Source organism: Oratosquilla oratoria, chromosome 2 (assembly GCF_046742065.1).
Source record: "Oratosquilla oratoria isolate Oo_2021 chromosome 2, ASM4674206v1, whole genome shotgun sequence".
In the NCBI taxonomy this organism is placed as follows: Eukaryota; Metazoa; Arthropoda; class Malacostraca; order Stomatopoda; family Squillidae; genus Oratosquilla; species Oratosquilla oratoria.
In genome coordinates this window covers 26,682,629-26,696,615 of record NC_134778.1, presented here as the reverse complement: position 1 = coordinate 26,696,615, position 13,987 = coordinate 26,682,629, and the positions used below count along the sequence as shown (strand labels likewise).

Here is a 13,987-nt window from a genome sequence, read left to right as displayed (position 1 = left end):
TGTTAAGCAGTAACGCCCGTCCATTATATGTAATCTCGCCTACGTGCGGAGAGGTGCGCACTCTTGTAGAACAAACAGACAAGCGAAATCCTGAATAGTTCGGAGCGCACAGATTTGACAGTTACTAAATAAATAGATTGTTCAAGCGAGTCGAGGGTCCTAAAAACTACCCATGTTGACGTGTTAACTTACCCTCCTCCCCTCCTTTCACTCACTCGCACACTCACCCGGAAGTATTCAGTTTCCGGTCCAATGGTATATAAGCGGTTGAAACCGCTCATTCCTTGTCATTTTTCGCTCTATTGATCTCTTGATAAGAATACAAGTTTGGACTCATGAGACGATTGGTGTGAAGTGATCACCCTTTTTTGCCTACATTACGTGTCTGATATACATTGCATTACTTTACTTATATTTGTACTTATTACTTATTCTGATGCATGTTCCTGATCTCTTTGTACTTAGATAGTACCATATTGCATACTTATCTTGTGTTTCTTATTTGAACGATAATTTCCATAATCATGTAACGGTCCCATTGACCCTACTGCCCATTCTCTTTTGTGTTGATTGCCTGTAAATATTTTCCATTAATAATTTCGTTTACTAGTTTTATCGCTAGTTTAATATTCCTTTCCTGGAATCTTCTTTGTTACCTTTACTTCTAGTCTTACGAATTATCTAGGCCCTGACCAGATAGTTCAGTCCTACAGTGGCTTCTAGAAGTGCGCTGGTTCTTAAGCACTTAGACGTTATACGTAACGTCTCTTCACATACCAGCCGCCCGTAACAAAGTGGCGACCTTGCCAGGATATTGGATCAGGTATTTAACACATTCTTATAGAGATGGATGATATAGTTCAAGAATTCGTTCAAAATCCCAAGGTAAGTTTCTTAAAGAAACAAACTAAAGACACTTTGATAGAAATAGGCAAGCACTTTGGAGTAGACATTGATACAAGTTTGCGAAAGAAAAAAATACTTCAGGAACTCGTTGAAAATCTCATCGAAGATGAGATCTTATCTCCAGAAGAGATTACAGCTATACAAATTCCTTCAAATAGGTTAGAAATAGAGGCACGACTAACCGAACTTAAGATTAAGGAGATTGAATTAAAGGTCAGGAGAGTAGAAATTGAGGAGGAAGCTAAACTGAAACAAATGAAAATTGAGGCAGAACTTAAAGCTAAAGAGGAGGAAACTAAACTGAAACAAATGCAAATTGAGGCAGAATTTAGAGCTAGAGAAGAGGAAGCTAAGGTGAAACAAGTAGCTAAAGAGGAGGAAACTAAACTGAAACAAATGCAAATTGAGGCGGAATTTAGAGCTAGAGAAGAGGAAGCTAAAGCGAAACAAGTAGCTAAAGAGGAGGAAACTAAACTGAAACAAATGCAAATTGAGGCAGAATTTAAAGCTAGAGAAGACGAAACTAAAGTCAAATTGGCAGAGTTAGAATTAAAGAAGGCAGAAGTAGAAGCTAGGATTGTTGATAGACAACCCGTAGTTCAGGAAGGTCGTATAGATATTTCCAAGTATGTAAAACTTTTACCCATATTTTCAGAGGGAGAGCCAGAAATTTTCTTTCTTCAGTGGGAAAAATTGGCGCAACAGTTACAAATCCCTAAAGAAAATTGGCCATTAATCATTCAAACACAATTTAAGGGTAAGGCTCAGCAAATTTATACTTCTCTTTCAGAAGCAGAAAGCGAGTATGATAATATGAAAGCTTGTATTTTAAAAGCTTATGAACTAATACCAGAGGCCTATAGACAGAAATTCCGTAATTATAGGAAGACACCTCAGTTAACATACGTAGAATATGCGGCTCAACAAGAGAGGTTATTCAATAGGTGGTGTTTGGCTAGTGAAACGGACACCTTAGATAGACTTAAACAGTTGATTTTGTTGGAGCAGTTTAAGAATACCTTAGAGACAAATCTTAGGATTTTTATAGATGATCATGTTCCCGAAACTTTAACTAAAGCTGCTGTATTGGCTGATGAGTTCACACTAAATCATAAACCTAAGTCAAGACAAATGGAATCCCAAAAGTCAAAGTCATATATTCCAGATTCAACAAAATACTCTGATCCTTGGGCCCCAAAGAAACGCTTTGAAAATCAGTCTAGCCCATCACATTTCAGTTACAGGTCTGATTTCAATCAATATCCTCCAAACCAACCTTGGCAAAGAATGGAAAGGTTTAAGACTAATCCCCCTGTAACTTGTTCATATTGTAAACAGGTTGGCCATCACATTTCTAATTGCAGAAAGAGACTGACACCCTCATTCTCCAATAAGACACCAACTCTTGTAAGTAATATAAAATCAGACGATTCAAAATCCTCTATTCAGGATACACCTACCAAAGAAGCCGGTATTGTCAAGTAATGTAGAACCCCCCTCATCAGATCATGATCCTTGTTTCAAACCATTTGTATCTTCAGGAACTATATCTCATAGTAGTAGTTCACAACAATATCCTATTTCCATACTCCGAGACACAGGAGCAAAGCAAAGTCTGATTTTAAATTCTGTCTTGCAGAATCTGGGTGAGTCATATACAGGTTATGATATATTGATAGAAGGAGTTGGAGGAATTATAAAATGTCCATTACATAATGTTTTCTTGCGGTCTGATTTAACAACCGGAATGGTTAAAGTAGCAGTAGTAGACTCTCTTCCCATAGTAGGAATATCCTTATTGTTGGCCAATGACATCGCTGGAAGCAAAGTCATTTCTCCCTTAATAACAAATAACCCTAAGATCTCAGTAGAACCTTCAGATAACTTACAGTTGTTTCCCGCTTGTGCTGTAACCAGATCTCAGTACAAGAAATCTGAAGAGGAGACCTATAATTTAGAATCCCTATTCTCCCAAACTGACCCATCTTCTTCTTCACCAGTTTCTCTATCTAGAGCAGAATTAATCAAAGAACAGAAGTCAGATCATTCTCTTAAAAATTTGTACGAGATTGTTTCATCTCCAGGAGAAGTTGAAAATATGTCACGAGGTTTCTATATAGAAAACGGAGTCCTAATGCGAAAATGGAGAGCATCCACCGCAACCGCTGACCAGCCATGGCAAGTAAGGAATCAAATAGTCCTCCCTCTTAGTTTCAGGAATAATGTTCTAAGATTGGCTCATGATACTCCCTTAGCAGGTCACTTAGGGGTAAGAAAGACCTTGTTCAACATAACCCAACATTTCCATTGGCCCACGGTTGTCAAAGATGTTGCCTAATATTGTAAAACATGTCATACATGTCAACTTGTAGGTAAGCCCAACCAGAAAATTGTAGAAGCTCCACTCCATCCCATTCCTGTAATGGAAGAGCCATTTAAAAAAGTTCTTATTGATTGTGTAGGACCTTTACCTCCTTCAAGTAAAGGAAATCAGTACATTCTCACAATCATGTGTATGAGCACTCGTTTTCCAGAAGCAATTCCTTTGAAAAATATTAAAGCTCAAAACATAATCAGAGAAATGTTGAAATATTTCACTATGGTAGGATTTCCCAAGAACATTCAAAGTGATCAAGGAAGTAATTTTCTTTCCAACAAGTTTAGAGAAACTCTTGTAACACTAGGTATAAATCATGTAACTTCCTCCGCCTATCATCCTCAATCACAAGGTGCTCTAGAGCGCTTTCACCAAACGCTCAAGACAATGTTAAGAATCTTCTGTGCTGAGAACACGCGAAATTGGGAAGACGGACTCCCCTTTTTGTTGTTCGCCACCCGAACAACAATTCAAGAAAGCCTTGGATTCAGCCCGTCAGAATTAGTCTTCGGTCATGAAGTCCGTGGTCCCCTAAAGATACTTCATGAACAATGGATGAAAGAAGAACCACCTGTTCCTTCTTTGAAATACGTGTCCCAGGTCACCGAGAAGTTGTTAGAAGCTTGGAAGTTGGCAAGAGAGAACTTGGCGAATGCTCAACGAGTAATGAAAGGTCGGTATGATAAAAATTCTAAACTTAGAACTTTCTCTCCAGGAGATCAAGTGTTACTTTATCTTCCCATACCAGGAGATCCATTGCAGGCTAAATACAAAGGACCCTATGAAGTCTTGTCCAGAGCCAGTGATCTCAACTACATAATCAAAACTCCAGACAGAAGAAATAGTTCCCGTCTCTGTCACATAAATACCTTAAAACCTTATCATTCCAGAGATCCAATTCCAGCTTGCAGCTCTACCACAATAAAATCGGAAGAGCCTCCTGATAACCTGCCTAATCCTCCTGAGATTCCCTTGGAAAACTCCCAGATACTACAAAATCTTCACTTATCTGAGAAACAAGATGTAGCAGAACCATTGACTGACCTGTTGAGAAAAGACCACGACTTCGTGTGGACACCTACCTGTGAAACGGCCTTCAAAAACCTGAAGTCCCTTCTCACTAACGCACCAGTTCTAAGGGCACCCGACTTCCAACGACCCTTTCTTCTGCAAGTCGACGCCAACGACACCTGTATCGGTGCCGCCCTCTTGCAAGAACACAATGAAGTTCTTCACGCTATCGCCTACTACAGCAAGAAGCTGTCCCCTGCGCAGAAGAACTACTCCGTACTTCTAGAACGTAGCTTTTCAACAGAAAGTGAAAAGCTTTCCCAAACGGTGGAGGTGTAACGTAATATTAGATATTACGTCATATGTGTAATTATGTTATAGAATTGTGTTCCTTTGTATTACATAACTATGTTCATATTTCTTGTCTATGTATGTATTGTAACAATGTTAAGCAGTAACGCCCGTCCATTATATGTAATCTCGCCTACGTGCGGAGAGGTGCGCACTCTTGTAGAACAAACAGACAAGCGAAATCCTGAATAGTTCGGAGCGCACAGATTTGACAGTTACTAAATAAATAGATTGTTCAAGCGAGTCGAGGGTCCTAAAAACTACCCATGTTGACGTGTTAACTTACCCTCCTCCCCTCCTTTCACTCACTCGCACACTCACCCGGAAGTATTCAGTTTCCGGTCCAATGGTATATAAGCGGTTGAAACCGCTCATTCCTTGTCATTTTTCGCTCTATTGATCTCTTGATAAGAATACAAGTTTGGACTCATGAGACGATTGGTGTGAAGTGATCACCCTTTTTTGCCTACATTACGTGTCTGATATACATTGCATTACTTTACTTATATTTGTACTTATTACTTATTCTGATGCATGTTCCTGATCTCTTTGTACTTAGATAGTACCATATTGCATACTTATCTTGTGTTTCTTATTTGAACGATAATTTCCATAATCATGTAACGGTCCCATTGACCCTACTGCCCATTCTCTTTTGTGTTGATTGCCTGTAAATATTTTCCATTAATAATTTCGTTTACTAGTTTTATCGCTAGTTTAATATTCCTTTCCTGGAATCTTCTTTGTTACCTTTACTTCTAGTCTTACGAATTATCTAGGCCCTGACCAGATAGTTCAGTCCTACAGTGGCTTCTAGAAGTGCGCTGGTTCTTAAGCACTTAGACGTTATACGTAACGTCTCTTCACATACCAGCCGCCCGTAACAGTATGTATATATATATATATGTTATATATATGTATATATATATATTTTTTTTTTCGTACATATATATATATATATATATATATATATATATATATATATATATATGCAAGCAATCACATGACCGTGATACAAAAAAGCAAAATAACCACAGGAGAAGGGAAACTTGTAGACATAGGAACATAAGAACATAAGAATATAGGAGACTGCAAGAGACCATAAGGCCTACACTAGGCAGCTCCGTATCCATCACCACCTGTCATCCCCATCCATAAAGTTGTCTAATAGTTTTTTAAAACAACTGATAGTTTCAGCGCTTACTACATGGTTACTAAGTTTATTCCATTCGTCGACCACCCTATTAGTAAACCAATTCTTGCCTATTTCCTTTTTAAATCTAAATTTGTCCAGTTTATAACCATTACTGCGAGTCCTGCCCTGTTGTTTTATTATGATGACCTTGTTTGCATCACCCTTGTTATAGCCTTTGATCCACTTGAACACTTCTATTAGATCACCCCGCACTCTGCGTCTTTCCAGAGAGTGTAAGTTTAGGTGCCTAAGCCTCTCTTCGTAAGGCAAATTTCTGAGTCCATGTATCATTTTGTTCATTCTTCTCTGTACTGATTCTAGTGAATTTATGTCCATTCTGTAGGACGGAGACCAAAACTGTACCGCATAGTCAAGGATGGGTCTAACTATCGCTAGATAGAGTTTGATAATTACCTCTGCACTTCTATTCGTTACCGTCCTAGCAATGAAACCTAATGCTCTGCTTTATTTCTGGCGCTAATGCACTGCTTCCTGGTTTTAAGGTCTGGACTCACCAGAACTCCCAAGTCCCTCTCGCACTCAGATTTTTCTAAAAAAAAAAAGTGTTATCTAAGATGTATCTATTTTCGGGGTTGTGTAGCCCTACGTTTAACACGCTACACTTAGAGATATTGAAGTTCATTTGCCATTTCACCGACCATGTTAACAATTTATTAAGATCATCCTGCAGAATCTCTCCGTCGTCTCCTGACCTAATTAGGCGTCCTATTTTAGTGTCGTCCGCAAACTTACTAACATCACTATTTATCCCATCGTCTAAGTCGTTTATGTACATAATGAACAACAAGGGACCCAAAACCGAGCCCTGGGGGATCCCGCTAATAACATTGCCCCACCTAGATTTTATTCCATTTATGGTAACCCGCTGTTTTCTGTTACTAATCCGAGCTACAGTAAGTACTTTCGTATATTACATCTTCAGACTAAATGACAGAGATACAGAGTTGTGTTTAAATGTAAGTATCAGGTAGCAACCGTAGGGGGGAGGGGGAGACAATACCTGGCCAACACATAGGGTTCAATCTGGCGGAAACATTTTGGTCACCATTTGGGTTACCAATTTATCACATTTAAAATGTCCATAGCTTAAGTTTATATTTCTATCAAACGTACCTGATATTAAGCAGGATTCTATTATATTTCTTTCTTGTAAGCTTTTTCCTTTGGCTAAATTTTTTGCCTTAGGCCAATCAATATGATGGTTGTATAATGCTTTATGTTTAAATAACGCATTATTTTCCTGGGCAGATCTCACACTATATTTATGTTGGGAAATCCTTGTTTCCAAGTTTTTCCCAGTTTGTCCAATATAAAATTTGTTACAATCTTAGTAAGGAATTTTATAGACCACACGTTTAGAGTTAAGTAAAGCCGAGTACATAGAGTTACTGTGAGCTTCATTCCCCCTGGCGTGTCCGAACCTAACCACAACAAAGTGGTGACCCCGAGTGGGACAACCAGGAAGATGGCAAACTCACAGGTTCAACTTCCAAATTTCTCCCATGACTTGGAGAGCTGGCTAGTTCAGACCGAAGCGTACTTAGCCACCCAGACCGACGTGCCGGACAACCAAGCCTTCGGAGCATACATCGCCGCGCTACCGACGGACGTCATTGCTCTCGTCCGTGACGTCGTCAGTTCACCGCCAGCGGAAGAAAAGTGTGCAGCCCTCAGGACTACCTTGAGGAAACACTAAGCCAGGCCCGACAAGGACGACGAAGCCTACTGCTCCATCGCCGACAGGATGTACCAGCGCCATAGGTCCTTACAAGCTACGACACACGCCACGCTCCCTGCGAGGAGCATCATTTACAGTGACGATGCGGTACATAGTATTAGTGAAGTGCTAGTGATCGCGGGATTCACGGGTACAACCCCCCAACCAGCTGTCCCTCAGACATCAGTGTAGTGAGTGGAACCACGCTTTCATCATACAATGCCAACAACCAACGTTTGCAGCAGCTACGGCAGGAAATCACCGATATGAAGAAATTGCTGAGTCGGTTTTTGGACGAAAAGGAACGCCATCAAACACCACGAAGCACTGTTCTGGGACAGGATAGTGGCCCCTGCTGGTACCATACCCGTTTCGGCAACAAGGCGCTGAAGTGTACACAACCTTGTAGCTGGTCGGGAAACTCCAGACGCGGGGGTCGGTAAGCACTCCCTCCCCCGCTAACCAGACCCACACCCTCCTCTCAGTGCGCGATAGTCATACTGGCCTATCGTTCCTGGTGGACACTAGCTCAGCCGTCAGCATCATACCTCCGACGAGATATCCGAGCCAAGGTACAAGCCTTCCGTCGTGCGACCTGCTTGCAGCCAACGGTACACCCATCGCCACGTACGGCAGCCACTACAGCGTCCTGGACCTCCAGAATGGCAAGTTCCCTTGGACCTTCGTTATTGCATATGTCCGTCAACCCATTCTTGGCTACGACTTCCTACAATACTACAAAATGACAGTCAGCGCTAAGGATAACTGCTTGTACCATGCAACAAGACGCATACCAGGAACTACCACCAACGCCTCTTCTCCTAAAGTATCTTCCCTTCAGCCAGCTGGCGAATACACACGCATCCTGCAAAATTTTCCTCAGCTGACGTCTTCATGTAAGGCCACCACTACCCGCCCCCACAACATCGTGCATCACATTCAAACAATCGGCCCGTCGGTCTGCAGCAAGCCTCGACGCCTCTCCCCAGAGAAGTTGGTCGCCGCCAAACAAGAATTTCAAGACCTCCTTGACCAAGGCATCATCCGCCCATCGGAGAGTGCGTGAGCATCGCCACTCCACATGGTCCCCAAGCCACCTCCACCACCCAACCAGTGGCGTGCCTGCGGCAATTATCGCCATCTTAACCGCATCACCAAGGCCGACCGCTATCCCATTCCCCACTCCCAAGACTTCCACTTCAAGCTCGCCGGGAAGCAAGTCTTCTCCAAGATCGACCTGGTGAGGGCGTTCCACCAGATTCCTGTGGCACCAGAGGACATCCAGAAGACAGCAATCGTCACGCCGTTCGGTCTTTTCGAGTGAAACGTGATGTCGTTTGGCCTGCGTAATGCTGCCCAGACGTTCCAGCGGTTTATGGACCACGCCCTCAGAGACGTCGTCACCGTCTACATCGATGATATATTGGTGGCCTCTGACAATCACGACCAACACCGCCAACACCTCCGCCTTCTCTTCCGCCGACTGCAAGAGTATGGCCTCCGTATCCACCCGTCTAAATGCCTCCTAGGAGTGTCATCGCTCGACTTCCTTGGACATCGCATCTCAACAGTAGGCCTACACCCTCTCCCTCAGAAGGTGGACACCATCATAGACTTCCCACAGCCAACATCCGTCAAGATGCTGCGCCAATTCCTTGGGATTGTCAACTACTATCATAGATTCATCCCCGATGCAGCCGCCAAACTCGCACCACTGAACGACCTTACCAAGAACTGTTCCAATCGATCGGTCGTACCTGTGAAGTGGTCTCCTGAAGCTACCCAAGCATTTGGGCAGGTCAAGGCTGCTATTGCACAGGCTGCCCGCCTGTCCTACCCAATGGCCCACGCCCCCACCTTCCTTACCACAGCGATAGGCGCAGTCCTCCAGCAGAGGGTCAACGGACAGCTTCAACCGATTGGATTCCTCTCCAAACGACTGGATTCTTCCCAAATGCGCTATAGTGCATTCAACAGGGAGCTTCTGGCCATATTTTCAGCCGTGAAGCACCTCCTCTTTTTCTTAGAAGGCCGGCCATTTACCATCCTTACCGACCACAAATCGCTCACCCATGCACTGGACAGGATCTCCGACCACCACTCACCAAGAGTCTCTCGGCAGCTGTCATTCCTATCCCAATTTGATACTCACATTGAGTACATCAAGGGAAAGGACAACAAAGTGGCCGACGCCTTGTACAGAATCCTTCCCTGATTACCACCACGTCGACTACGCCCACATCGCCGCCTCCCAGGGTAACGACGAAGAACTCCGTCTCCTACGCCTGCATGACACCTCTGTTGGATGGAATCTCAACATATGAGTTGTGGTAGTACGTGGTCGTAGTTGAGCGGTGTTCGGAGACTTTAGAATAAAAAGCAGCGGAGCAACGTGTAGCTCTGTCTCTCTCTGTGGTCTTTCTCTTCTTTATTTGGTGAAAGGAGGTGTTTATATACATGGCTCGTGGTTAGGTTGCCGACGAGATAATATTTATTTACAAGATGCAGTTTTAGCAAATATTAGAGATCAGGATAGGTTTTAACTACCTTATACATTGCATATACATATATACAAATGACATACAGTTGTCCGAGGTTGGACAGGATAGACATATCTCGTAGGAAAAAACAATTTGTATAAAATGGTAACTGCTTGGCTTGGTGGCAATCCTTTAGGGATAGTGAGGCGTCCAGCTGCGGGTGAGGTGTCCGCCTGGACAATAGCGACCTGACCCGGGGTGACCAGGTGCGTGAAGACGTCAGGTCGAGTACCAGGCTACTCTGTCTGCACCGAAGCATACGTGCAGTGCCGATAGTATAAGCAGAGGTGGTAGATGAATGTCTAGGAGATTTTGGTGGTAGATTACGTCTTCTAGGAGGTCTAGATGCTAACACCTCGTCCCTGCAGCTCCGACAGCTCCCCAACACTCCTGTACCATTGTGGTGTGACGTCTCTACAGGCAAACCCCGGCCGTACATCCCCGCCTGTCATTGTAAGGATGTGTTCTCGGCATTCCACGACCGCAGTCATCGTAGTATCCGGGCAACACAACGTCTCCTCACGGATCGGGTCGTCTGGCCAGGCATCAACAAAGATGTCAGAGAATGAACCCGCATCTGTCTTCCCTACCAGTCTTCAAAGGTCACGCGCCACGTCCACGCCCCACTCCAACGTTTCCCTACACCCACAGCACACTTCCAATCAGTCCATGTAGATATTGTGGGCCCCCTTCCACCGTCCCGTGGCATGCGTTACCTGCTCATGTGCGTCGACAGGTACACCAGTTGGCCAGAGGTGATCCCTCTCCCGGATATATCTGCCGAGACAACAACCCGTGCTTTCCTCTCCGGTTGGGTATCCAGATTCGGCGCCTCCCACACCATTGTCACCGACAGGGGCTCCCAGTTCCAATCTGATCTCTGGTCCAGAATGCTCAAGTTCCTTGGCACCAACCGCAACCGGACTACCGCCTACTACCCTCAAGCCAATGTTGAATAACAAACAAAAAGGTAAATAGTAAATGATTATAAATTGACATATAACTAATAATAAATGAAAATCAGACAGACAAATTATAACAAAACAAAAACAAATAATATAACATGATTATAATTTATGTTACATTATTTGTTTTTGTTTTGTTATAATTTGTCTGTCTGATTTTCATTTATTATTAGTTATATGTCAATATATAATCATTTACTATTTACCTTTTTGTTTGTTATTCAACTATACCTATGCATTTATTTATGTATTTTATTTGTTATTTTTACATTATTATAGTTTTAATTTATTATTAATATGATTTTTTTTTTTTTTTTTTTTTTTTTTTTTGGCATCCGACCTAGATATGGATCAAAAGGTCTCCTGTCGGCATGCTCCGCCTTTGTAATCCTTTGTAGTAGAAAGATTCCACCGACAGCTGAAGGAGTCGCTCAAGGCACAGCAATCTTCTTGCAACTGGGCTAACGCCCTCCCCCTGGTGCTCCTCTCCATTCGCAACACTTCCAAAGTCGACAGTGACGTGTCTCCATCTCAGCTAGTGTACGCTGAAAACCTTCGCCTTCCTGGGGAGATTGCCACCCCCGCCGTTGGCGATTCCGATCGTTACGCCCTCCTTGAGCTCATCAAGGAGACCTTCGCCAACACCCACCCACCACCACCTCGGACGCCACAATGAAAGCCAGTGCATGTTCCCCGGCCCTCGCTGCTAGTGACTACGTTTTCGTCAGGCGGGACTCCAGACGAACCCCTCTCCAACTCCCGTACGATGGGCCCTTCAAAGTCATCAGCAGATCGGCGAAACACTTCCTCATCCACCGAGGTGTTAAGCCAGATCGCATCTCCATCGACAGGCATAAGCCAACTTACCTTCCCCTTTCTTCCCCTACCAACGCTCCCCATCACCTCCAATTTCTCTTACATGGTCCTTACCTCATCCCCACCACTGAGCACCGCGCCATATCGAGTGTTCCCCCCGAACCTCAGGACACCACCCCTCCCCCAGGACAACTCGTCCCTTCAGACCAACCCTTTCCACCTGATCCCCCAACCCCACACAGACAGGCTCAGTCAGATTCCTCGCGGCAACCGCTCCCTCCATCAACCAGGTCAACCCTGCATTCCACCACCAGTGTTCCCCCAAGCCCCAAAATCCCTAACTTCCCTCCGAACTCACCTTCCCCTTCACTGCAACCGTTCTCACCTAACCATATATCCCCACAGCTCCATGCCTAGCCGGACCACCCTCGCCAACACAGCGACCACGCCTCCAGCACGCTGCCGCCGCCTTCCCCATCATCCAGGCCGTCCTCTCCGGAGATGCCATCTGATGACACAATCACCCATTCCGGTTGGGTGGTAAAAAGGCAGGCCCGATTCTGCCACATCACTCGCGTCTCTCCTTACCCTCCGCGGCGATCGCTCCCAAAGAAGGGGGTTAGTATTGTGGCGACGCGCCACCAGTCTAAACCAGATTGGCCGTGACGCATTCTGACCCAAACTTATATATGCCCCATAGTGGACAAGCATAGTATTGTAGAGATCAATAAATGGGTAGAGAAACGATGTAGTGTTCACTTAACAAATTTTACTTAAAGTCACAATAAGCAATATAAGTCTATCACTCTCACTATCTCACCCACACGTGACCTGATTCGAAGGGTCGGTCGCTCGTGACTGCTCTGACCGACGCCACGCTTACTCACGCTCGTTATCGTCTCAAATCTAGTTGCCAATTTATTTAAATATTCCACAATCATTCCTTGCACACAGAAATCAGCATATACAAAAATATAATGTAATAATTCAATTTTAATAGTACACTAATCTATCTCTCATTCATTCAAATTTTGCATACAAGAACAAAATGCTAATTAATTATGTAAACAGAAAATGGCAATATGAAGGTTCTAGAACATTCACGCTCACACGCATGTACACATACACATACAGAATTCTAACTACGCACTTATTTGAATCTCCTGCATGTCTACAAGGAGCTATAATCTATACATACTGTTAACAAAAATTAGAATATAATAATTCCTCGGCCACGAGGAAGGAGCTGGCCTCAGCGGCTTACAATGCAACGTAGAAGATATATTGAAATGGAACATGCAGGCATATGAACATTATATATATATATATATATATATATATATATATATATATATATATATATATATATATATATATATACATGGTAGACATTTCAAAGATTGGAAAGAACGGTAGTGGAGAACATTTTGGCAGCTAAAAAGTTTGAAAGTTCAAGAAGTATGACGGCTACGAAGATTATATGGGTGTGAGACAGGGGACGTTGACATGGGAGGGAAGGAGGAAGGGTTTCTGTGGGAGTCGGAGGGTCATTGTCACAGTCTACACCTCGGTAGAAAAGCTTAAGGTTGTCCAGGTGCATGATGGATTCTGTGTCTGAATGCAAGTGTTTTACTTTGACTTTGTTTGTAGGTTCTAGTGCGAGGACATGGAAGGGACCAAGGAATTTTGGTGAAAGCTTGGAAGATGGAGAATGGTTCTGGGCATATACGATGTCACCTATTGCAATGTTAGATTCTCTCGCATTTTTATTGTGAAACCTTTACAAAATCATCAAGGTTGTAAATGGGACCCATTTCTGAAGCAAGAAGGTCATATGGGAGTCGCTTGTCGGAACCAAAGATGACAAAGTGAGGCGACTCTGATATGGACCTATTGATGGCACTGTTAAGGCAAGACTGAATCATAGGGACATGGTGATCCCAGGAGAGATGGAGGTCAGAAGCGAGGTGTCGAAGAACATTGAGAATCTTTCTGTTTTGGCGTTCGACAAGGCCATTTGAACTGGGGTGGTATGCAACGAGATTACATTTTGTTATTTGAAAGGATTTGCAAATATGGGAAAGAATA

General features: G+C 43.5%; 2 protein-coding genes across 2 annotated transcripts; both read left to right on the top strand.

Annotated features, from left to right (window-relative positions):
• Positions 1-7,605: 7,605 nt before the first annotated feature.
• Positions 7,606-8,644, top strand: LOC143034942 (uncharacterized). Its single transcript, XM_076201292.1, has 2 exons — positions 7,606-7,686; positions 7,988-8,644. Exons 1-2 carry the CDS (start codon positions 7,606-7,608, stop codon positions 8,642-8,644), a joined length of 738 nt encoding a protein of 245 aa, XP_076057407.1.
• A 2,181-nt stretch (positions 8,645-10,825) lies between these two features.
• Positions 10,826-11,759, top strand: LOC143034925 (uncharacterized). Its single transcript, XM_076201276.1, has 2 exons — positions 10,826-11,068; positions 11,502-11,759. The coding sequence occupies exons 1-2, from the start codon at positions 10,826-10,828 to the stop codon at positions 11,757-11,759; spliced, it is 501 nt and encodes a 166-aa protein (XP_076057391.1).
• Positions 11,760-13,987: the final 2,228 nt, after the last annotated feature.

What these genes read in the sequence shown, in the direction of transcription:
- LOC143034942 (XM_076201292.1), top strand. Translation starts at nt 7,606, where the DNA reads ATGTACCAGCGCCATAGGTCCTTACAAGCTACGACACACGCCACGCTC. An exon ending in TCATTTACAGTGACGATGCG is followed by an intron (nt 7,687 to 7,987) that starts GTACATAGTATT and finishes ACAACCTTGTAG; the next exon opens with CTGGTCGGGAAACTCCAGAC.
- LOC143034925 (XM_076201276.1), top strand. Translation starts at nt 10,826, where the DNA reads ATGCGTTACCTGCTCATGTGCGTCGACAGGTACACCAGTTGGCCAGAG. An exon ending in CCTACTACCCTCAAGCCAAT is followed by an intron (nt 11,069 to 11,501) that starts GTTGAATAACAA and finishes TTCCACCGACAG; the next exon opens with CTGAAGGAGTCGCTCAAGGC.